This window comes from Loxodonta africana, chromosome 11, assembly GCF_030014295.1.
Source record: "Loxodonta africana isolate mLoxAfr1 chromosome 11, mLoxAfr1.hap2, whole genome shotgun sequence".
In the NCBI taxonomy this organism is placed as follows: Eukaryota; Metazoa; Chordata; class Mammalia; order Proboscidea; family Elephantidae; genus Loxodonta; species Loxodonta africana.
The window spans coordinates 39,267,247-39,289,974 of record NC_087352.1 but is presented as its reverse complement, the minus strand read 5'-3'; the positions used below and the strand labels follow the sequence as shown (position 1 = coordinate 39,289,974).

Here is a 22,728-nt window from a genome sequence, read left to right as displayed (position 1 = left end):
TAACGCATACAAAAAAAAGACGGGGTGAATCAATAAATATTTTTGTTACAGTAAATATAATATATTTTTTTATTTATACCTGCTTGCCTCATCCATTAGATTGTAAAATCTTTGAGGAAAAGGGCCATGTCTTATAATAACCAATTTTCAGAGCTTATAACAGTATTAGTACTAAATACTAAATAATACTAAATTAATTGATGTATCAGTTAGATATGTTTTTGACTGTAAGTAACAGAAAAACCAACTGCTGTTATTATGTGCCATCAAGTGGATTCTGATTCATAGCAACCCCATGTGACAGAGTAGAACTACCCCTATAGTGGTACGCGTAGGCTGTATAATCTTTATGAGAACAGGTTCCAGGTCTTTTCTCCCTCGGAGCCACTGGTTGGGTTCAAACCACCAGCCTTTCAGTTAGTAGCTGAGTGCTTAACCCGTGTACAACCAGGGCTCCTATTATAGCTTAAATAAATACCGGTAATCACTCTTACGTAGGAACGAGACCAGAGATAGGTACTCCAGAGTTGATGCAGTAACGTCATCATTAAATCAGGATCTTTTCCCCACTTGACTCCACCAACCTAAATGCTACCAGATGACTGGTACACTTTCTTCTTCCATACTCATGCCCTCATTCAGGTAGGAAGAAAACAGAGGAAAGGGGGTGTCTCATTCTGCGGTTTTCATATTTTCCTGGAAGAGAAGCCTTTCCCAGTGGATGTCTCTTTATATCTCATCAGCCAGAACCAGGCCATATTTGTGCCTTGAAACTAGTGGATGGTCAATGAGATGCGGTCAACATGGCAGATTTAGACCAATTATGATTTAGCACCTGGGATGGCAATGGGGATTTATCTTCCCAGAGATTAATGAATTCTGTATTCCACTTGAACAAATCGGGATTTAGTTAGCAGGGAAGAAAGGGACTATTGTGTAGTTAATGGACAATACACATGACAGTAAACATTATCTAAATATAATCTTATTTGTTGAAATAAATTATTGATGTCATATACTACTCCCAATTGTTTCTTTATATTTTTGGCAAGATTTAATGTGAGAAATTTTTCTTTCTTTGAGGATAATTACGATTTCACAAAATCCTGTATATTTTTTGGTTACACTGGAAAAGACAACGCGCATTTATGCAATATGGAAAATATGCATTGTTTTCATCAACTTAAAAAACAAATGAACAAACAAAAACCCAACTAGGTCTTGCTCTTGTAATTGCAAGGGAAATTCAAATGTGTAATTATGTTCCTTGTCTTCCTTAGGCCTGAAAAGGTATGAATTTAGATTCCATTCATCGATTAATTGCGGAAGCACAAATCTTCCAGATGCAGCAGTCATCACTGAAATCACCTTGTGACTCAGTAGTGCCTGCCTCACCCCGCAGGGAAGCCTGCCACTCCTATTTGCCACTTTATGGGCTCCAGTCTCATGCCACCCAAAATGTCTGTGCACACTCACACAGCACCAATGAATGGGACATCAGTGAAGAGCTTCGTCTGCGGGAACTTGAAGAGGTGAAGGCCAGAGCTGCTCAGATGGAAAAGACCATGCGGTGGTGGTCAGACTGCACTGCCAACTGGAGAGAAAAATGGAGTAAAGTTCGAGCCGAAAGAAACAGTGCCAGGGAGGAAGGAAGACAGCTAAGAATAAGGTTAGAGATGGCACTGAAAGAATTAAGTACACTGAAAAAGAAGCAAAGATTGCCCCATGAGAAAGAAGCTCTAGAAGTTAAAGTTACCCAGGACCTGGAGCGTCCTTATTTCTTAGAAGCCTATGCACAAGAAGAACAATTTCAAGTTCATTCACAAACAAGAGAGTGTTTGGTAAAAAATCAATCTTCTGCAAAAGAGAACACAAATAGCAAGGTAAAAAAAAAAAATCCACAGAGGGTCCTAGAGATTATGTAAATGTGTTAATGCTGTATAGAGTGATGGGAAGGAGCCCTGGTGGCATGATGATTAAGTGTTTGGCTGCTAACTGAAAGGTTGCTGTTAGAACCCACCAGAGGATGTGGGAGAAAGACCTGAAGATCTGTTCCCCTAAAGATTACAGCCTTGGTAAACTTATGGGGCAGTTCTACTCTATCGTGTAAGGTCTCTATGAGTTGGAATCGACTTGATGGCAGTCGGTTTTTTTTTAATAGTGATAGGGAAGCAGGGATATGTGGCAAGCTGAACAGTGACCATGCTGGTATTTTTAGTGAAAATTAAGCCAGTGTTTATAAAAAAGAAAATTTTGATGATAATTCTCTCATTATCCTTGCTATATGAATAATAAGGGATCCGTAGAGTAGTTTTACACTTCCCAAGATGTGAAACTCTGGTCTGACAGTTAACTCCTTGCAAAATGGGTTCCATATGCAAATACTTTTAGGAAACAGGTCACACTACCTGCTCTTGGAACTTCTTGGTATAGTTTAGAATCGTGAAGTTAGTGAGAATGCTCTAACAAAGAAACTATTTAAATTTTATTTAATCTAGCAGTTCATACATACTTATTTACCCATGGACCCACCCCCTTTTCTTTAACCTGGTAAATACAATTAACGTCCCATGGAAAATACTTTGAGAAACTGTAGGTAATCACGTTATGTCATATCACAGTTTCAATTTATATTGTTATCCTTTTCTATTTAATTCCATCTTTCAAAATGTAAAATCATGTTAATGTCTTATACCTTTATAATTCTATCTAAAATTTTTTAGCCTTTGTATGAAGCATGGACCGTATGGTAGATATAATCTAGAATCAATCGTAAAAGAAAAGTCTTAAAAAGATTACATGAACACAATTACTTCTGCTTATTTGGTCTTGGTTTTGTGTGTGTGTAAGTGTGCCTTTTTTTTTTTTTTGGAATCTTGAGAATCTAGGCCATAGTATCTATATTCTCTTTGTGTGCATCTTTGGGTAAATGTTACATATTACCAAAATTCAGTCGTGTTAATTGTGTGTATTTGAATCTAGTGATTGGGATGAGGAAATGTAGCTAACATGATGTGCACTGAATAAAAAAAGGTCTTTATTATGTACGAGTCACTGGACATCACATTTGAAAATGTGAAGGCTTCCCTTCACATTTGTTATGCTAGGAAATTCTCAGTATCTTGGGATTTCACTTGGAATATCTTTTGTATCATCAATGTCAAGAACAAATCACGCATACCAAACCCATTGCCACTGAGTCAATTCCAACTCATAGTGACCCTATAGGACAGACTAGAACCACCCCATAGGGTTTCCAAGGAGTGGCTGGTGGATTTAAACTGCTAACGTTTTGGTTAGCAGCTGTAGCTCTTAACCACTGAGCCACCAGGATGGCGAGTATTTATTAAAAGTTTTTTTTTTTTTATTTAGGAAAAAATATAGTAAAAATCCCTTCTGATGATAGGGGAGTTAATATTTGAATGTTGAAGAAGCTTCAATCCGCTGTTTTTTATTTTGACCAATTTCCCTGCCAACTCTAGGCCTAATGAGAAAAATATTCATGGATGTATGGATTGCTTGACCACTGTATTTTTCATGTAGAACTATGTATGTCTTATTGTTTTTCAAAATGGTATAAATAATAAAAATACTAACTTTTTGAGAAAAAGGAGAGGCAAATTATACTACATAGCCCAGTACACGCGTACTATTTTAAAAATAAAACACTAATAATGATGTGTCATTGAGATTTTATTTGAACTTGGCTACTATAAATTGCATTATCTCATTTAAAGCCCATACATCATGGCAAATTTAAATTATAGACAGATATCTATATCATGAGTTCAGTGCAGTTTTGGAATTATGATAAAGGATGATTGAAACAGTGTGCTTCTCTGGTAATTGATGTCCATATATATTAAAAGGTCCAATTAAATTCTACTTGCGATTCAACTAGCGAACTTAAATAGCTCAATGCACATGCCTGTTAAAATATTCAAGAGTTTCCTGAAAATTCTTTTTACCTTGTCCTCCAAAGTTGTTAAAAAATAATCAGTTGACTTCACTTTCAAACTTGTGACAAAACTTTAAAGAGCAATTCAGCTCATTAAATAACTCTTTACTGATATTTAAGTTTAGTCAGGGTTATTTTTAGATATTATTAGAAAAAGAAAACTTAAACTAAAAGTTAAAGCAGAACTTTTGAGAAAATAATTTCATCATAGTAAGATGGAACATAGAAAAGAAAAACCACTTTGAAGAAGAATGTAGTTGAAGTTTGGCGATGTAACAGTCTTATGATAATGAAATGAAAATAAGGACTTGATTCTACATCAATACATTTATTTCCTTTCAAATTGTGTCTTTTTTCCCCCTGATTTTTCTCATGAAAGGTTTAAAAATTCACCAATAATTATTTTGTTTTATTATTTTTTCCTTTCAGGAAGAAGGTGTGATTATTGATCCATTAGGATTAAATGAGAATATGAAGCTCAATCTTGATTTTTCTGATTTATTCAATAATGGTGGTTCTGGAAACTTTGCAACAAAGCCTAAACTAAGACCGCATGCGATAAATCCACCTTTGGAGAGTGAAGCGCCTGAAATGTCCGCTTTGCAGGTGCCTTCAGATGACCTCAAAAAAGTCTTATGGAAAGAAAGAGAGTAAGTGCTAATCATTGTCCCCCTTCACCAAGTCTGGGTTTTAAACTTCTTAAAATTGTTCACCCTGATGGAATGGTCACTTGAGAATGTATTTTACCCACAAATAGTCATTAAGTTTTAAGATTTTAAAACTGAGTTTGATAAATATTTACTTTTTTTTCAAAAAGTAATGGAAAACTTGTTAGTTCTTATCTTTCTTTTACATGACTTTAATTATAACCATGTTCTTGTCACCTCCAGCATATTCACCTCAACTGTATTTGAATTCCTAACGTATATGGTTAAAATATCAAATGTATTATCTATTTTTGCAACATTCTTGGACTCAGATGAGTCGGTAAAAGTGAACAACCATGTTATTATTAGTAACAGACAACTCATAATGTCGTGAGCTATTGATCACAGAAAAAGATGTCTTGGACACTGATCACGTGTGTATAGAGGAAAGAACACTAGACTTGTGATTCAGAAACCTGAACAGGCACCTTGGTTTTGACAAGTTCTAGCCATGTGACATTGGTTAGGAAGACTGTGCTTTCCTTTGTAGACTTAGGAGCAGCTATGCCTATTATCTAGTTTTCTAAGTAGCCCTGGTGGCGTAGTGGTTAAGAGTTCAGCTGCTAACCAAAAGGTCAGTGGTTCAAATGTACTAGCCGTTCCGTGAAAGAAAGATATGCAGTTGGCTTCTGTAAAGATTACAACCTTGGAAACTCTATGAGGCAGTTCTCCTCTGTTGTATATAGTCGCTATGAGTCAGAATTGACGCGACAGCAGTGGGTTTGGTTTTTTGGTTTATTGTTGCGTAACAAACCTTCCCAAATAGTGGTAGTTGTTTAAACAACAACCATATAATCTGTTCATGAATCTTAAGTATGCCTTGTCAGCGACAGCTGTAAGTGGCTTAGCTGGGCTGGCTCGGTGGCTGGGGGTGACTTGAGGGCTAGAGTTGAGACCATATGTAAGCCCTGCTCACTTATGTATCTGGTGGTTGACTTTGTTTTTCAGCTGGGGCCTCAGCTGGGACACCTACAGGTGGCCCCTTAGTATGGCCACTTAGCTTTTTCACAGCATCATGGCCAGTTTGTGGGTGAGCATCTTAAGGGAATAGACAGAAGTACAGGACATTTTTATGATCTTGCCTCAAAAGTCACATGGCATCACTTCTGCCAAACTTACTGGTCGAAGCAGTTTCTAAGGCCTGCTCAGGTTCAAGGGCAAGGGGATATAAACTGTACTGCTCAATGGAAGGAGTGTCAAAATCATATTATAAGAAGAACATTAAGAATAGGATAACTGTGGTGGCCATCTTTGGAAACTACAACCTGCCACAGCCTTCTTCACTGAGTTCTTGTAAGGATCAATCACAAATTATGTCTGAGAAAGTGACTGGTAATAAGAACACAATAAGTATTAATAGAATGAAGTGCTGCCCGGCCTTGTGCTGTCCTCACCATCATTGCTAAGTTTGAGTCCATTGTTGCAGCCACTGTATCTTTAGACCTGTACACATACTAAAAATTAATTTTACCTGCACCTATATGTCACAATCACATTCAAACCTCTGTGTTTTTATTTTTTGAAGGAATTAACTTTTTAGTGGTTATAGAATGTTCTCAAACACATTTACTTACTTCACTAATCTAGAGTAGTAGGAGTAATTAGAAACTGCTGTGTCCTAGATAGACCTTCCTCTAAGGTGCCAGTTTTAATGCTCTGCGCATGTAACATTCATTACACACTCACACATATATGCACATGTATTTTCCATTTTCAACTTCCCTGGAATACATGAACAATCTCCATAAATAGTAAGCTTTCAAGTTCCAGAAACTGCAATACAGAAACCATAGATAGGCCAAAAAAATAAGGGGAAAAGGGAGCCTTTGGTTCAGCTTTATCTTCCTACTCTCTTCTTTAAGAAACGATCCCACGGACATTGTAAGTCAGGGTGTACGTGTCCATGAATCAACATGCAATCCACATGAGGCAACTGAAAAGCCTTTTTTTCCATCACAAAGGAATGTTTCTCAAGGATATAGTATGTGTTATTACTATAAATCTGTCTAAACTTTTAAAGTCTTCCTTCTGGAATCTCAGCAAGTGGGTGGCGTGAGTTGAGGAAATGTGAATGTGATTTTTCTATGTTCCCAGCTAGTGGGAACATTCTCTTGACTGGGGCACGGGATTAAACTGAGGGAAGCCAGGGAATCATTTCCACTGTTGTCATGGACTAGACCCTCCCCGTCGAATAAAATAAGAGTTATTGTATTGTTTGTACTCTGTGTACTGTTTCAGCCTTATGCATAATTATCCAGTATCTGGAAACCTCTCATACTCTTGAGTATTTGTATATTTTTGATCACTTAGATATAAAATTGCCCAGGCAGAATATTTGGGATTAAGATGGGAAATCTGATTCAGTTAAGAGCTAGGTTCACCTAAACAGTAAGGAGGATTTTTGTGAAAATCTTAAGGGAGAATATGATGTAGAATGTTACGATGAACTGTTTTAGCATTCAGAACTAGTCTTCATATTAAACTACTGTATGCCTTATAAAATTGTCTGCTTTGTGTCATTTAAACTGAACTTAAGTCCTTTCTCTTGGTTTTATTTTCTGAATTGTTTTTCTTGATAAGAAGAGAAATATGCCTCAATTGTTTTTCTTTGCTTTGCTAAATGTTGAATTTTTTCCTTAGTAAAATGAATTTAAAATCCTGGTGAGAAGTTACAGGAAATTAAAAATGGTTCAAAGATTACCATGCAAATAGAAACATGGGTTTTTTAATTACTGTATTAACACAGTGAATAAATTGGTGCATAAAAACACTAAACCCGCTGCTGTCAAGTTGATTCCGACTCATAGCGACCCTATAGGACAGAGTAGAACTGCCCCATAGAGTTTTCAAGGAGCACCTGGTGGGTTCAAACTGCTGACCTTTTGGTTAGCAGCTGTAGCTCTTAACCGCTATGCCACCTGGGTTTCCAAATTGGCACATAGACATGGTTAATATCGTTCAGTGTAATATTGTTAAAAATTAGAAATGCCTACTTTACTTATTCACTGTTAGTAGTGGGATATACAATAAGCCTTTGTCTTTTTTTTCATATTTTTCTCTATTATGGTAAATGTGTATTTGACATTTCAAAAATCTTCATATGTACAGTTCAGTGATACTAATTACGCTTAGCATGTTGTTCAGGCATCACCCTGATTTGTTCCCAGATTATGCTATCACCCTTCAGAGAAGCTCAGTGTGCCCTAAGCATTGAGTTTTCCTTTCCTCCTCCTTCCCACCCACTCCTGGTAACTACTCATAAACTTTGCTCTCTATACACTTGCTTATTCTAGATATGGACTGTCCGCTAGGAGCCTGGTGGCGCGATGGCTCCTGACCAAGAGGTTGGTGGTTCAAATCCACCAGTGGCCTCATGGGGAAAAGACCAGGCAATCTGCTCAGCAATCTGCTCCCATAAAGATTACAGTGTAGAAAAGCCAGTGGGCATATTGGCTCGCTATGCGTTGGAGTTGACTTGATGGCACACAGTAACAGCCACCTTATGAGGCCTAACCTATTGCTGTGTGTAGATTATACAAATCCTAATACATAAGTGTCTACCACAGTCTCCCTTGCAATTAGGTTGCAGACCTTGGCCTGGGGCAGTAATTCAGATGAAGCCCCCTAGTCTTTTAAGCAGTAGCTAACGCTACAGGGAAGAAGAGCGTATCCAGCGTCCAGTCTGGTAAAGGGAAAGTAATGGCTGTAGTGACCTCTGGTTTTCAGAGGCAGCAGTGGTCTCTGAACTCTGGTGACACCACCCAGTGTCTTGCATTGGTGGCATTGAGGTCATGCTGTGATGCTGGACGTCAGTGGTGGCCCTGGTGCTGCCTCATGATTTTTTGGGGAGGATTTTTCTGATTGCACAAGTTTATAGTTTGCTTCTCTTGCTTCCTCAGAGATTATTTGAGCAACTAATGCCTTTCCCTACTTAAACTAGCTAATTTTGGACATGTTTGCTTGCCAGAAATATAATTGTTACCAGAAGAATATACTGGTGACAGATAGGAAAGGACAGATAGTGGGGTCTTCTTAGGACCAATCCTGTGGCATGCAGGTGGACCTCGTTCCTGGCTACATCTCCTTCCTCTCTGGCTCTCCTGAAGATTTCCAAACTTAACAGCATTCTTTAAATACATATCTTTTCTAATTAAATTAACACTGTGTGGCTTGAACTGTTTGCAGCTAAGAACATTTACTTCTGCCAGATGTAATGATAAATAGTTGGAAGTGCAGTCACAGAATGACAGATACATTGCTCATTAAAAATAAATCTGTATAAACTTTATTATTCATAGTTCAACACTACCTCTGCATTTTGTGGTAAAATAACTATGGGCAGCCAAACATTATTACAAGTTAATTATTTTGGTCTGGCAAAAACATTTTGACATTAATTGGACTCTTTCAGAAAGACTAATTAGGTATTTTTTTACTATGGAATTTCCCACAGTTCAAAAATGATTAATATTTATTCCCAGATATTATCATTTCAGGGTATTTCACTCCTGAGAAATATTTTTATTAATATTCCTGTCTACGTATCCAATTTTTATGCCCAATTATGAGGTCATAATAGTTAATAAAGTGTAAGAAGATTGCATAAAGTGTAATCACATCTTTCTATAAAAATAACTTTGGTTCCTACTTTATCTTTTAAAAAAAAAAAAAAGACCCTGAAAATTCTATATAGTTCAGTAATTTGATTTTTTAAAGTTCATAACATCATTTTAAAGATACTATATTTTTACTGAGCTTGGGCTTAAGTTTATTTTACAGAATTTATGTGTAAAATATACAGTATCCTTTGGAATAAAGATTAGAGTGTGTTTTTTGCTTTATTGTTTAAATAGCATGATGATGATTTAAATTTCAATTATAAATTTGACTATAGAATTAACCAATTTTGAAAAATCTCTCTGAAATCTAAAATAAATAACTAGGTCAGAAAATTAAGGCTTTATGGAGTGCCCTCTGCTGCATAAATTTAGGTATGCACTGTCCTTCATGGGTGTATAGAGTTACGTTCTTTGATAGGCCATTCTAACAATATCCAAACATCTTATTAAATGCTTTTTCATGAATTTCTTGTCCCTTATTTCCTGACCAAATTGTAACTTTTTTACATAATCAAAATATATAATTTTGAAAAATATTACCAATTATTTTAAGATGTATATCTAAAGAGATAAAGGTAATCTAAAATATCATTTCTAAAATATTACTATCCTTGAAATGTTATTAATTTGCTTTAAGTAAGGAATATGAATACTTTGGTAAAAAAAAATTTTTTTATAAAATGTCTTTTGAATATTTACTCTAGGTTTAGATATGATATAGATAGTTGTAACTTTATATTTAGATTATATCCATATTGCATAAAATGGAGATTAAAAGCATACTTAGTATGTAGTTTGAAATGTTCTTGAACTATTTGTAAAACCCTGGAAGGAACAGTTTCCCGGTAATTTCGATGACATTTTGGAGGATGAGCATTTAGCCTGTAGTAGTTATAAATTGTTTTTATGTTAATGTGAACTTTTTTACCCTGAAAAAGTTGTGTTTATTTTGATTTTTTCAAATTAGCATTTGATTTACTACCGTGTAAAAACTAAAAAAAAAAAAAAAAAAAAATTTTTTTTAGTTTTTAATTAAAAAAAAAACCTGACATTTGGTTTCTTAACATGTATAATTTTAAATTTATAAATTAAAAAATCTAGATCTTTCTCAAATTTTCAAGTACAATTTTTATGTATTATTCTGTTTATAAATAAAATAATTCTCGAAGTTATCCTTAAGGAATCAATTGATAAATATATGCTCCATAGTACCACCAGGATAGCAGTTGCCACTGACTAGATGCTGACTCATGGCGACCCTATATGTTTCAGAGTGGAACTCTGCTCCATGAGGTTTTCAATGTTTGTGATCCTTTGGAAGTAGATTCCCAGGACTTTTTCAATCTGCCAACTTTTCAGTTAGTAGCTAAGTCCTAAACCATTGGTACCACCCAGGGACTCCATGTGCTCTATTACCAAACCAACGCCTTTGCCATTGAGTCAATTCTGACTCATAGTGACCCTATAGGACAGAGTAGAATTGCCCCGTAGGGTTTCCAAAGCTGTCATTCTTTACAGAAGCAGACTGCCACATCTCTCTTCCGTGGAGCTGCTGGTGGGTTCCTTTTGATAAGTGACATTTTGGTTGGCAGTTGAGCGCTTTAGCTACTGCACTACCAGGGCTTCTATATGCTCTGTTACCCAGTATTAATTAATTTCTTTTAATAAAATACTTTATTAGTTTCATATATCCTGTTTCATCCCTATGTCTTTCAACTGCTGACAAGAAATGTTTCCAAGTTCTTAAATACTCATATAAATCTAATCAATTAAAATTATAAATATGGTGATTCTTATCATCAGTATTCTTTTTAAAAATGAATATATCTATTTAATGTCTTGAATTTCCCTCCATAATATACATGGACCTTTTGGGTTTTTTTTTGCTGTCTTTAGGACCTAGCATGTCTGGTGCATATTAAGTGTTGAACGTATATGAGATGAAGGTACCAGACAGAATTTCCCATGCCTGGTAGGACACTGTAATATTCTACTGGATAAATTTCCAATGTCAGTTGAAATGCCACCTCAGACACCTGACCGATGCATCTAGTGGTGATAGAAGAATCTCTAATACTTGGTAATGTTGAACTTACCCCCCTCAAAAAAAATCCTTCATTTTAATATTATTTTGATAGTTGCTCCATGGTTTTAATAAAATTTTTTTTTCCATGGTTCTAGAGGGCCAGATTTCTGTTCATATTTTTATTGAATGTTAGAATATAAAGCATTCCATATGTCTTCTGTAAATTTTTAAAAATTAAAAAACTATAGTACAAAATCAGCTAATTTCAAATACTTATCCATAAAATTGTAAAAATTTGTTTAAGCAAGATCTAAACTTTAGATAAAAATATCTACAATATTTTAGCAAAGTTACAAACTTAGTACAATTTTATCATACTTTTCAAGAAATTTAGATTTTTTAAGTCAATACCCAGTTCCCCTTAAATATTCAAATATGCTTTATCATGTGAAAGTTTAAAAGTATTCAAATGCCAAATATTTAATGTATTTTAATGATTTGTGCACATTCCTTCTAAACTTAACAAAAAATATTAATAGTTGGTGATTTGCTGATTATTTCTGTACCTAATTATATTCTTCTTGGTATCCTAAAAGCAGACACTAGGGACAAAATTTACATTATAAATGGGAACTTGGATGTCATCAGCTGGCTCGGTTTGCTTAGCTATCAGAAATTTTGGATTTTTTTTTTTTAATTTTGAGCTGTGGACATTCATAGGCTGTGTTTTTAAGACCCAGATTTCTACAGTGAGACTTTTTGTTAGTTAGATTTTGTTTGATATATTTGCTGTGCCAATAATCAGGGTTTCCAAATCAAAGTCCTATAAATGGTGCTGTTTTTGCAGCCTGAGTGCTTCGAGGTTAAAAACTAATTCTTTTGTGACCTCTTTCAATTTTTTTGGCTTGGTGTTATAAAATGATGTAACTCTTTAATAGACAACTTAATTATTTGATTGGATTAAATTAGTATATTTACAGGCTAATTTCTACTTTGAATTATTTTCATAGTTTTGCTACCTGGAAGAGTCATAATTCTTATAGATATGTAAATGATATTCCATTTGGATTGTGCATATATTTTATGGTGCCGTGAACGTTTCTAAGCTTTCTAATGACGTTTAACATCACTGAAATAGACTCATGTGTGAATATCAGTTAATTACATGTACGATAAGGTTGTACAGCTAACAAAGTCTCAGTGGCATACGACAATCAGCATTTGTTAGCTAGAGTCTGTCAGCCAGCTGGGGATTGGCTGATGGGGGCTGGGCTCTGCAAGGGAGACTTGGTTATGCCCAGTGTCTCTTATCCTCCTTCTGGGAACAGTGGGCCAGCACCTGCAGGTACTTCTCACAGTCCTGTATGAAACACAGGAGAGCCAGCCCAGTTGCATAAGCACTTTTCAAGTGTATGGCCACCATGTGCCACTAGCATTCCGTTGGTAATGTCAGGCATATTTTCCATTTTCTAAGATACTGCAGATGACAATTTTACCACATGCTCCACCACTAAGTGACATAGGTCACTATTTTTCCAGCCTCCTATACATTTTATCACCATTTCCAGCCTTTGGTCACCATCTGATCCCAAAGTGTAATCTGCATACTTTTGTTTTTGTTATTGATGCACCCCACTTTTAGATATCAATTTCTATATCAGTTATATTTTGCTGCATTAACAACGACAACAACAACTTGAAATTCAGTGACTTGAAGCACCCATTATTTACTTTGCCCCTGTGGATGCAAGGAGACTGGCATCAACTGATCTCAGCTGGGCTCTGCTAGGTGGCTCTGTTTCAAGCTTTGGATCTAACAGGGCTCAGATCCTTGGTGAGGTTGGCTAAGATCCGCCCATCTCTGTTTCAAGCTTTGAATCTAACAGGGCTCAGATCCTTGGTGAGGTTGGCTAAGATCCGCCCATGTCTGCTTCTTCTGGAACAGCAGCTACCTGGGGAAACTCTTCTCACAACCCTGACAGACGCATGCGAGAGGAAGCCCAAACCCACAAGTTATTTTTAAATCTCTACTTGTGTTACATCTGCTAGTATCTTGTTGCCAAAACCTAGGATTGAGGAATGGGGAAATCGATTCTGTCCATGGAAGTAGAGGAAAAAGGAATATGTTTGAACTGAGGACAAGCTGATTGCAGATGTCAATATTTGCTTATTACAGTCAGAAATGAAACAATTATTTTCAATGACTCACTCTAATGGACTTTGTGGGCATAGGAAAAATAATCAATGACAGAGATATTAAAGGATCAGATTTTATTCCTAGTTCTGTCAGTAATTCTACAAATTATGAAATTAATTTCTGTTATTTTGAGTATAGCAGAAACTCCAGTGAAATTGCTTCATTAAAACAAAGTTACAAATATTTTTAAATTACTTTTATATTCCCAATAAATGGTTAGTTTTTTAAAAATGTTTGGTAGGCTCTTTGGCATTCTCTGTCATTTCAAAGATTTCTTTGTTCATATGCAGTCACGCTATGAAGACAGAAAACCATGTTAAAGTTAGAAACTTATACTATCCTCCTCTATAAGGAAATATGAATAATAGGCATTGTAGAGAAATGTATTAATAACGTATAAGAAAGTAGCCAGGAAATCAATTATTGTGATATGGGCAAAGCCAAATTAAATATGCTTATTTTACTGTAGAGTTAATTGACAGAATAACAAGATAAATCAAGTTTTATTCAATATTTGTAATTTTAAATAAGTTGGAAATTTTTTTCTCATTACAATAATCATATACAAATATCAAAAATTAAGAATATAAAAAAGCTAAAATTGAATGCATTTATAAGTTATTTTTACATTATAAATCTAATCTGCTTTCTTTTATTTCTTAAATGATTTAGAATACGCTCATCTTTGGAAAAAGAAATAGAACAATTGGAATCAGCTTTGTCTTTATGGAAATGGAAGTATGAAGAACTGAGAGAATTGAAGTTAAAAAATCCAAAAGAGGTATGGAGACGTAAGATGTAAAAGAAGAAATGACACAGAATGTTTTCTCTGTTTGAATGTGTAGTAGAGCAGGCATAAGGCAGATCTTCTACAGAAAAGCTGAAGAGGTTAAAAAACTGGACTTCCGTGTATAAGATGAATATTTGAACTCACATCAGTAGTGGACATTGTCAAACTCGTCATAAGACATCTTGTTCTAAATAACTTATATTTTAATGATCAGCCTAACTAAACCAAAACCAAACCTATTGCCACTGAGTCGATTCTGACTCCTAGCGACCCTATAGGACAGAGTAGAACTTCCCCATAGGGTTTCCAAGGCTACAATTTTTAAGGAAGCAGATTGTCATATCTTCCTCCCCAGGGGCAGGTGGTAGATTTGAACTGCTAACTGTTTTGGATAGCAGCCAAACGCTTAACCACTGAGCAACCAGGGCTCCTTATCCTCTAACATAGACAAAGTTATTTTACTCTCTTATGACACGTTTTGAAAATATCAACTTATCTCATGCCTATTGACATTGTTTTCATATTTGGCATCATAGTTACTTAGGATCAGCTACTTGCCTTTATAAGTTTCCTTTGCACCTTTATCAGTAAAATGCTGTTGTGGAATCTTTCAGATGAAATGACTTATTAATATTTATTATATAAAACATTTATTGTACATGTTCTTTGTGTAAAATACTGAGCTAGCTAAGTATGTGGTATAGAACAATAAGTAAGACAAACTAAATGCTCGCAAATGAGGTAACACTTAGTGGCAGTGTGATAATATCTGTGTAAAGAAGCTGACTATCTAAATCTATTATGTAACCATCCCTGGATTTTTTGTGTTTTTTTAACCATCCCTGGAGCTGCCTTCATTATTCTCCCATCAGTTGTTTAAAAAGTGGTACCATTCCTCTGCATATGAAATCCCATATGAATGTTGTTTAATGTTTGTGTCTAACAAGTGATAATGTTTGCAGTCTTTACCTAAGTTTAGTGAAATCATATGATGGAATGTTAACACACTTTTGCTGCCAGTGTATGCCTTAATCCTGGGCCATGTGCAGGTGTCCCAACGTCCATTAGAGCATAGTTATCATCTTGCACAGGTGCAGAAGTAGTTATATTAACCCTCTGGATCAATGAGATGTAGAAGAACAACTTTTCCTGATACCCTCAAATAAATATGTCATGTTTACAAATCATTCATAAATGAGACAATTTCAGTGAGAACAGCAAAAATTTAGTTGGAGTGTGGAAAATGTAGCATATCTCAATGAGGAGTAAATTAAAATCATACAATCTAAGTTAAGTTTATTTCTTCTTTATGGGTTCATATGCTAGGTTGTCAAAGTGGCTTTGTTTCTATCTTAAACTTTGGAGGTATCTCTCTTCTTTCTAACAGACACAGACACACACACATACGCATATATGGATTCACAGTACTTGTAGTCACAGGTGCCTAACTGAACATGACTTCTTTAGGCATGAACATTGACAGTAAGTTAATATGCAGGAAAAATGGCTCACAACACAAAAACCATACTATGCTTGGAGCGTGTATGTATATGCTCTGTGATATAATGGGCTTTAAACATAACTAAGAAATCTAACATTTAAGACAGCATTGATCTTAACTTTAACTAAAAAAGAAACATGCATTTACTGTATATTGCCACCAGTGTGCAGTGCAGACTTGATAATATTACTCAGTCTCCTGTGCATCTCTTTATTCCTGTTATTTAGCATGTATGTAGCAACTGTTTTGGAAAAGGTCATATTCTGAAATGGTTTACAAAGCAGTATGTATATTATAAGATGTTTGATGCTTTTTATACAAGAACAGTCTTATTTTTGGTAGCAAATGGGAACATGCTTAATATAATTTTATAGGTGAGAAAGAAATATAACAAAATAGCGTTATACAGTGTAAACTGTGTTCATACTTTGATGTTCTTGTAGATATATATATTAATACAAGTATAATGTTTAATAGATAACCCGCTGATAGGGTTTCAGAACAGGGCACTTCAACGTCTTTGTGGAAAAATTGTCCAGATATTTAAACTGTTGAGTGAATGTTTCAGTTAGATGAACGACAAAGCTGGATGTCTCTAATAAATGACAATAAATGAAAAAAATTTTTTATTATACATGATGAAACATTATAAACAGAGATAAAGATAAAACATTGTTTGAATTATTTAAGTTGGATTAAAAAAATATATAGATATACCTCTTTCTACTTCCTAACAAGGAATTTGTTTTCTTTTTTTGGAGAAATGTGATATGCACATATATTTATTTTTATAAAATATAAATTTGAAAATGCTTAAAGGTTAAAAAAATAAGAATACTTAAAAAAACCCCATTGCCGTACTTAGCCACATGTAATTATTATTATACACTTGTCTTGAGTCTCTTTTATAATGGATTATAACAGGATTTTATGCTATATTTAAATATGGCAATAACGAATAACTATAAGAACAAAATATTCAAATCCTCATGTAGCTGATCAACAATCAGAAAGAAAGTAGTGTCATGATACATTATTTTAAATTTTATAAGAGTTCTCCCTTACTCCTCTCCCCTACAATTTTGATAACTCACCTTAGCCTTGACTGTAGCTCTCTATCTCTAAAAGATTTTGGATAAAACTGTAATTCTTTTTTAGATGTCTGAAACTGTTAAAAGCAAGCACATGCCTGGGTAAGAAGTGCTGATGGAAAGATTAGCAATTTTTAGAGATGGAAACAGATGTGCTTAATAGATCAAGATTTTAAAAAATGTATTTGAAAGTCTGGTACGCATTTTAGAGAGAAATCATTCTTAAGCTACTGGCATTTAGAATAGAGAAAGTATAACACTTTAATCATATAATCTAAGTAAGTATTTTACATGCAGTCAAGACAATGAGTAGTAGAGGTAATTATGGTAAAAATGCTGTCTGTATGCTGATTTTAATTCTTATTCAGCTTTTCCTTTGCAAGTCTGTATGTACTGATTTGGAATTAGATTATAAATTCCAAGGATGCTGAAACTGTCGTTGCTATTAAATCTCATGGTCTAGTAAAAAAATGGTCATGTAAATAATATTGATTACAAATAATTATGATACGTTGCTTTAACAATCAGTGAATTTGATGCCTTATATGGAAGACATCCTTCGCCAGGTGTGGAGAAACTGCTAACATTTTAAAACTGGCCTCATGCTAAAAAATGGAAAATAACTTTTTCAACTTTCTTTGAAAATCATGTTTTTTTTTTTACCTGATGTCTTTTTATGGATTTTACTCTGATATTTATCTTTTTGTGATCATAACAGTGTGACTCCGTTAAAAACCAAACCCATTGCCATTGAGTTGGTTCCGACTCATAGCAACACTATTGGACAGAGTGGAACTGCCCCATAGGGTTTCCAAGGAGCACCTCGTGAATTCGAACTGCCGACCCGTTGGTTAGCAGCCCTAGCTCTTAACCACCACACCACCAGAGTTTCCACAATGTGTCTAGTAGTTTACAATTTACAGTGACCTTTAATCATCCATTAAATAAATATTTATAGAGGCACAGGCATTACCGGCTCCCTTATGGTGCTTATAGCTTATATTGAAGCATTAGCGCATTTAACCCTCAGAAGACCGTTCTGAGTTGGGGGATTTAGGAGAATAGCAGTGCTAGTTATATGTAGTTAACTACATTGATACTTCACTTTTAAAAAGATCATGGCAGATGGGACATATTCTGCACACATCTGTAGAGAGTCCTTGAAGGTACTTATTAGAAATAGGTATATGGTGGAGAATTAGTGTAGTTGTGAACTCAAAGCTCATTTTAAAACACTGTCTCTTATTGCTATTCTTGGGCTAAACATTCATGTATTATCTTGTCATTTCTGCCTCCAAATCCTGTCTCATGCCATTTCATCTATCATTGCTACTTCCCCAAACAGAGCCATCATAAGCTCTTACTTGTGCCCTCCTACCAGGTCTCTTCACCACCACTGCTGACCTACTTTAATTCATTTTTTATTCCAGCAACAAGGGTGATAGTTCTAAAAACATAAATTCATTTGTATTACCCCCTTGCTTAAAACACGTCAGTGACTTGCCTTTGTACTTAGAGCCTAACTGCCTTCCAAGTCATTTGGAAACCCAAGAAAACCCAAATCCGCTTGGCTAAACCACCAAAATACATACTTAACAAAATCACCAATAAAAATGGCATTAGTTTTACATAGGATAGATAAAGTACAAAATGTGAAACAACTTCTGTGTGGGTAGGTCACTAGTGTATCCTGAGATAGTGTTTGTCTAGGCACTGAATTACGTGGGAGTAGTAATGGAAATGAAGCATGTGGCAAGGAACAGAGAAATCTTCATATTCCCTCTGGTGGAGGGGCTCATGGTAAAAACACTCAGGAAAGTGAACAACAACAAGCACAAAGAAACAGCAACCAAAACCAAAACAAAACAAAGCAGAAAATAAACAGAAAACAAGTAACTGTCTTTGTAGCCCAGCATGGGTTCTTAGAATAAGAGAATAGTCATGTCACATCAGCACTCCAGTCAGCGGATTTGCTTGTGATTCAAATCCTCTGTCAGATTTTTATAGTCTCTCTTTATTTCCTAATCACACCCTGCTGAGCTGAATTCTTGCCTCAGACTCTTTCATAGCCCAGTGGCCACCCTCCAGATAAAAAAATAGCAGCATTTAAATTGGCCACTATCAGAATTGTGGCAGGATTGCAGGACAAAGTATGGCAAGTTGGATGGAAGGGGCTCAGTTGGTCAGAAGAGGTGGTGGGCTTAGCGGAGACTCAGCATCATTCTTCTCCAGGCAGTGGAGCAGTGTTTCAACAGGAGTTAAGAACTCTCAGACAGAGGGCTCCTTTGGCTGGTATTTCTACAGGGATTGTATGGAAGGAATTAAGACACAAAGACTGCATACTAGAACAGCTATGAAATGCATTTTAGAATGTGCAGCTGCTAACCAAAAGATCAGCAGTTCAAATCTACCAGGCGCTCCTTGGAAACTCTATGGGGAAGTTCTGCTCTGCCCTTGAGGGTGGCTGAGTCGGAATTGACTCAATGGCAACAGGTTTGATTTTCTTGGTTTTAATTGTCATTTATGGAGCCCTATTGGTGCAGTGGTTAGGCACTCAGCTGCTAACAGAAAGGTCAGTGGTTTGAACCCACCAGCTGCGCCACGAGAAAAAGATATGGCAGTCTGCTTTCTTAAAGATTACAGCCTTGGAAACCATATGGAGCAGTTCTAATCTATCACATAGAGTCACTGTGAGTTGGAATCAACTTGATGGCCGTGGGTTTTGTTTGATTTAATTATCATTTTAGATCATCTTGAGGAGATGTTTTCCCTTCTGAAGCTATGATCAAAGCCAATACAATATATAATTCCATATTTATATTAAAACATCTGTGATACAGAAAATGAGATGCAGGTGCAATCTCTTAAAAGTTCTCATGTGGATAATTGGAATATTATAAAACATTAAATAATTCAGTTGTACTGAATTATCCAAATCTATCAGACTCATGTAGAAAGCATTTTTATTTTCTTTAATGTGTATGTCCAGATTCCTCCTTGAAGGTTTTGCTTTAGTAGGTTAGTAGTGCTTCTCAGATATCTGTGTTTTGAAAGCTCATTGTTCTAATGTTCACCCCCATTTTTGATCTACTGCTTTTAAATACTCAATCACAGAGCAGGAGAGAACCGTGGATATTCCCAAAGACCAACCTCACTTGCTGAAAGAGCCGTTACTTAACCTAGGTCTACTCACTGCAAGTCCTGCTGTTTCCCACTCAGCAATTGTCCCTTCCTTTGCCAATTGTGTTGGTATCAACAGAATTATGGGCTCCTAATTAGTAACTTCAACTTTGAGATGAAATATATACTTTATTTAACTCACTCTTCATGTCTGTTTGTAGGTATGACTTAAAAAGAATTTGTAGATGTACAAGAAAGATTGCACTAACATAAAGATACTCGAGACAGTTGATTTAGATAACTTTGAACTAAACCACTTTGATTCTATAAAGGAGAAAAGACAAGCTACCTCCTCCATGGGGATAGAAAAGCTGAAGAGGCTTTTGTCCACGGCCCCTCTATTGCATGGGCACTTTCAGGACAGCCACCCTGGAGAGATGATCAGCAGATACTTACAAGTGGGCTTAATGGAGGTGGAGAATGAATGCATGGAGTTGTTGGAGGATTGTGTTGTGACTCCTTAACTTTTGGCCTCTTTATTATTTATCTGACTTTTTTTTCTTTGCACTGCATGAGGTGACTTTTGCTGACTCTAGATATCAGCATTGTTTACATAAAAAGACACAAAGTCCCAAAGAAGAAAAGTAGTTTTGTCAGCTATTTGGTTGTGGGAAAGATTTGCACAGCTCAGACTCCTATCCCCAAAGATATCAGGAGAGCCATATGTTAGCAGAAAGGAGGAATATATTAACAAACAGCAAGTCACCAAATTAGAGAAAAATCATATAAGGTGGAGTGCCCCTGAGAATAACTTAACTTACATAAAAAGTAAGTACTATCCTACATAGAAGTTTAACTGTCATTTCAATATTGTAGAGAGAGAAAAAGAGTTTGAGAAGTGTGAAATTCACCACTTGTGAGCCACATCCTCAATGTTAAAATGCAAAATATAGAGAGAAGGGAATGGGTATTCTTTTGATTCTTCCTAAGATAGGGAGCCAGTGAGACAAATTAAGAGGTGAACACTTATAGGTCCTTTAATTAAGAATGCTCCTAATGGAAGCTATTCAAGATTTAAAATTAAAATAGAAGGAATAATTACTGTAATCCTTGTGACAAAAATAATCTTTGCTGTTTACAAAGCTCTTTTTTAAACAGCTTTATTGAGATATAATTCAGATACCCTACAATTCCCCCCATTTAAAGTATACAGTTCAGTGCTTTTAATATGTCCACAGAGTTGTTCAAACATTGGAAACCCTGGTGGCATAGTGGTTAAGTGCTACAGCTGCTAACCAAAAGGTCAGCAGTTCAAATCCACCAGGTGCTCCTTGGAAACTCTACGGGGCAGTTCTACTCTGACCTATGGGGTCGCTATGAGTCGGAATTGACTCGACGGCAACGGGTTTGGTTTTTTTGGTTCAAACATTACTAGAATCAACTTTGGAACATTTTCATCAACCCCAAAATAAGCCCCAGAAACCCTAAGCAAGCACTACTCTAATTTTATCTCTAAGATTTGCCTATTCTGGGCATTTCATATAAACGGACTCATACAATAGGTGGTATTTTGTGATTGGCTTCTTTCACTTTATGTCAGTTTTTAAAATATTTCCGTAATCCACTATCCTAGCAGTTTTTTTCTGTCACAACCGGACAAAAAGCATAAACATCATGCTAATTTTAATGAGACCACATTTAGAAAAAAAAAAAATCACGAGGTATAATTTTCTGTTTCTCATAAGAAAATATTAACATGGATGTCCGTGTCAAGAGATGAAAAAATTTGAAATACTCTTTTCCTTACATGAAAACTTTGGTTTTGACAGTAGTAGAGACCACTATCTCGTGCTTAATAGAAAATGAGTAAGTCTGAAAACAAAGGAGAACACTTTACATTTTACGGCTTTGTAGAAATGTAAGATTTTCCTTTATGATTTCTAAAGTTGGCACTCATTTTTTACTTGGTGAAGTTAAATCACATAGCTTGGCTCCTATAAAATATACTCAAATATGATAATTTAGTGTTTCTTAGTTTTATACTCTCTGTGAGTCCGAACTATCTAGATGGCACCTAACAACAACAGCAACAATTATGTGCAGCTTTATGCAATATTTAATTAAGAATGAAATCATACTAATCCCTTAAAGGAGCCATGGTGGCACAGTGATTAAAAGCTGGGCTGCTAGCCAAAAGGTTAACAGTTCAAATCCACCAGGTGCTCTTTAGAAACCATGTGGAGTGGTTCTATTCTGTCCTATAAGGTCTCTGTGAGTCAGGATTCACTTGACAGCAATGGTTTTTTTGGCTTGGAATCCTTTAAAAACCTACTTATATACAAGTAAAAATCTAAAACACAGTTTTTTTCCCCCTGAGAAATTTGATGTCCTATAATTTTAATTTTTTTTCTGAGCTAAAGGACTCAGAATTATGGAGGGGGTGGGAGAAGGGACCTTAGAGAACATTGTTCGATGAAGTTTAAAAGGCTTGTAAGGAATATATTAAGATATATTAAAAATAAGTAATATATTTAAAAGATATTACTTTCAAAATTGTATCTTGAAGATGCTTTTACATGGTGTTTTCCTAAAATTACAATAATGATGTATTTGTTTTTGTACCTGAAATTGATTTAAAAGATTTAGTATAAATGAAAATAAAGAACACCTTGTATGGAATATCTGTTCTGTTTATTACCTTTGGACCCATTCTCATTTT

The 22,728-nt window shown here is 35.4% G+C and overlaps 2 protein-coding genes across 2 annotated transcripts in view; both read left to right on the top strand.

Annotated features, from left to right (window-relative positions):
- The first annotated feature begins 1,292 nt into the window (after positions 1 to 1,292).
- LOC111749584 (coiled-coil domain-containing protein 102B-like) lies at positions 1,293 to 2,397 on the top strand. Its single transcript, XM_023543737.2, has one exon. It carries the CDS (start codon positions 1,293 to 1,295, stop codon positions 1,923 to 1,925), a length of 633 nt encoding a protein of 210 aa, XP_023399505.1. The 3' UTR covers positions 1,926 to 2,397.
- Positions 2,398 to 2,737: 340 nt separating this feature from the next.
- The window catches only part of LOC100658749 (coiled-coil domain-containing protein 102B), a 63,446-nt gene continuing 43,455 nt past the window's right edge, over positions 2,738 to 22,728 (top strand). The window contains exons 1-4 of the mRNA XM_064293209.1: positions 2,738 to 2,749; positions 4,388 to 4,608; positions 7,959 to 8,009; positions 14,180 to 14,288. Coding sequence (XP_064149279.1) covers positions 2,738 to 2,749; positions 4,388 to 4,608; positions 7,959 to 8,009; positions 14,180 to 14,288 — 393 coding nt within the window. The remainder of the gene's footprint in view (positions 2,750 to 4,387; positions 4,609 to 7,958; positions 8,010 to 14,179; positions 14,289 to 22,728) is intronic.

What these genes read in the sequence shown, in the direction of transcription:
- LOC111749584 (XM_023543737.2), top strand. Translation starts at nt 1,293, where the DNA reads ATGAATTTAGATTCCATTCATCGATTAATTGCGGAAGCACAAATCTTC.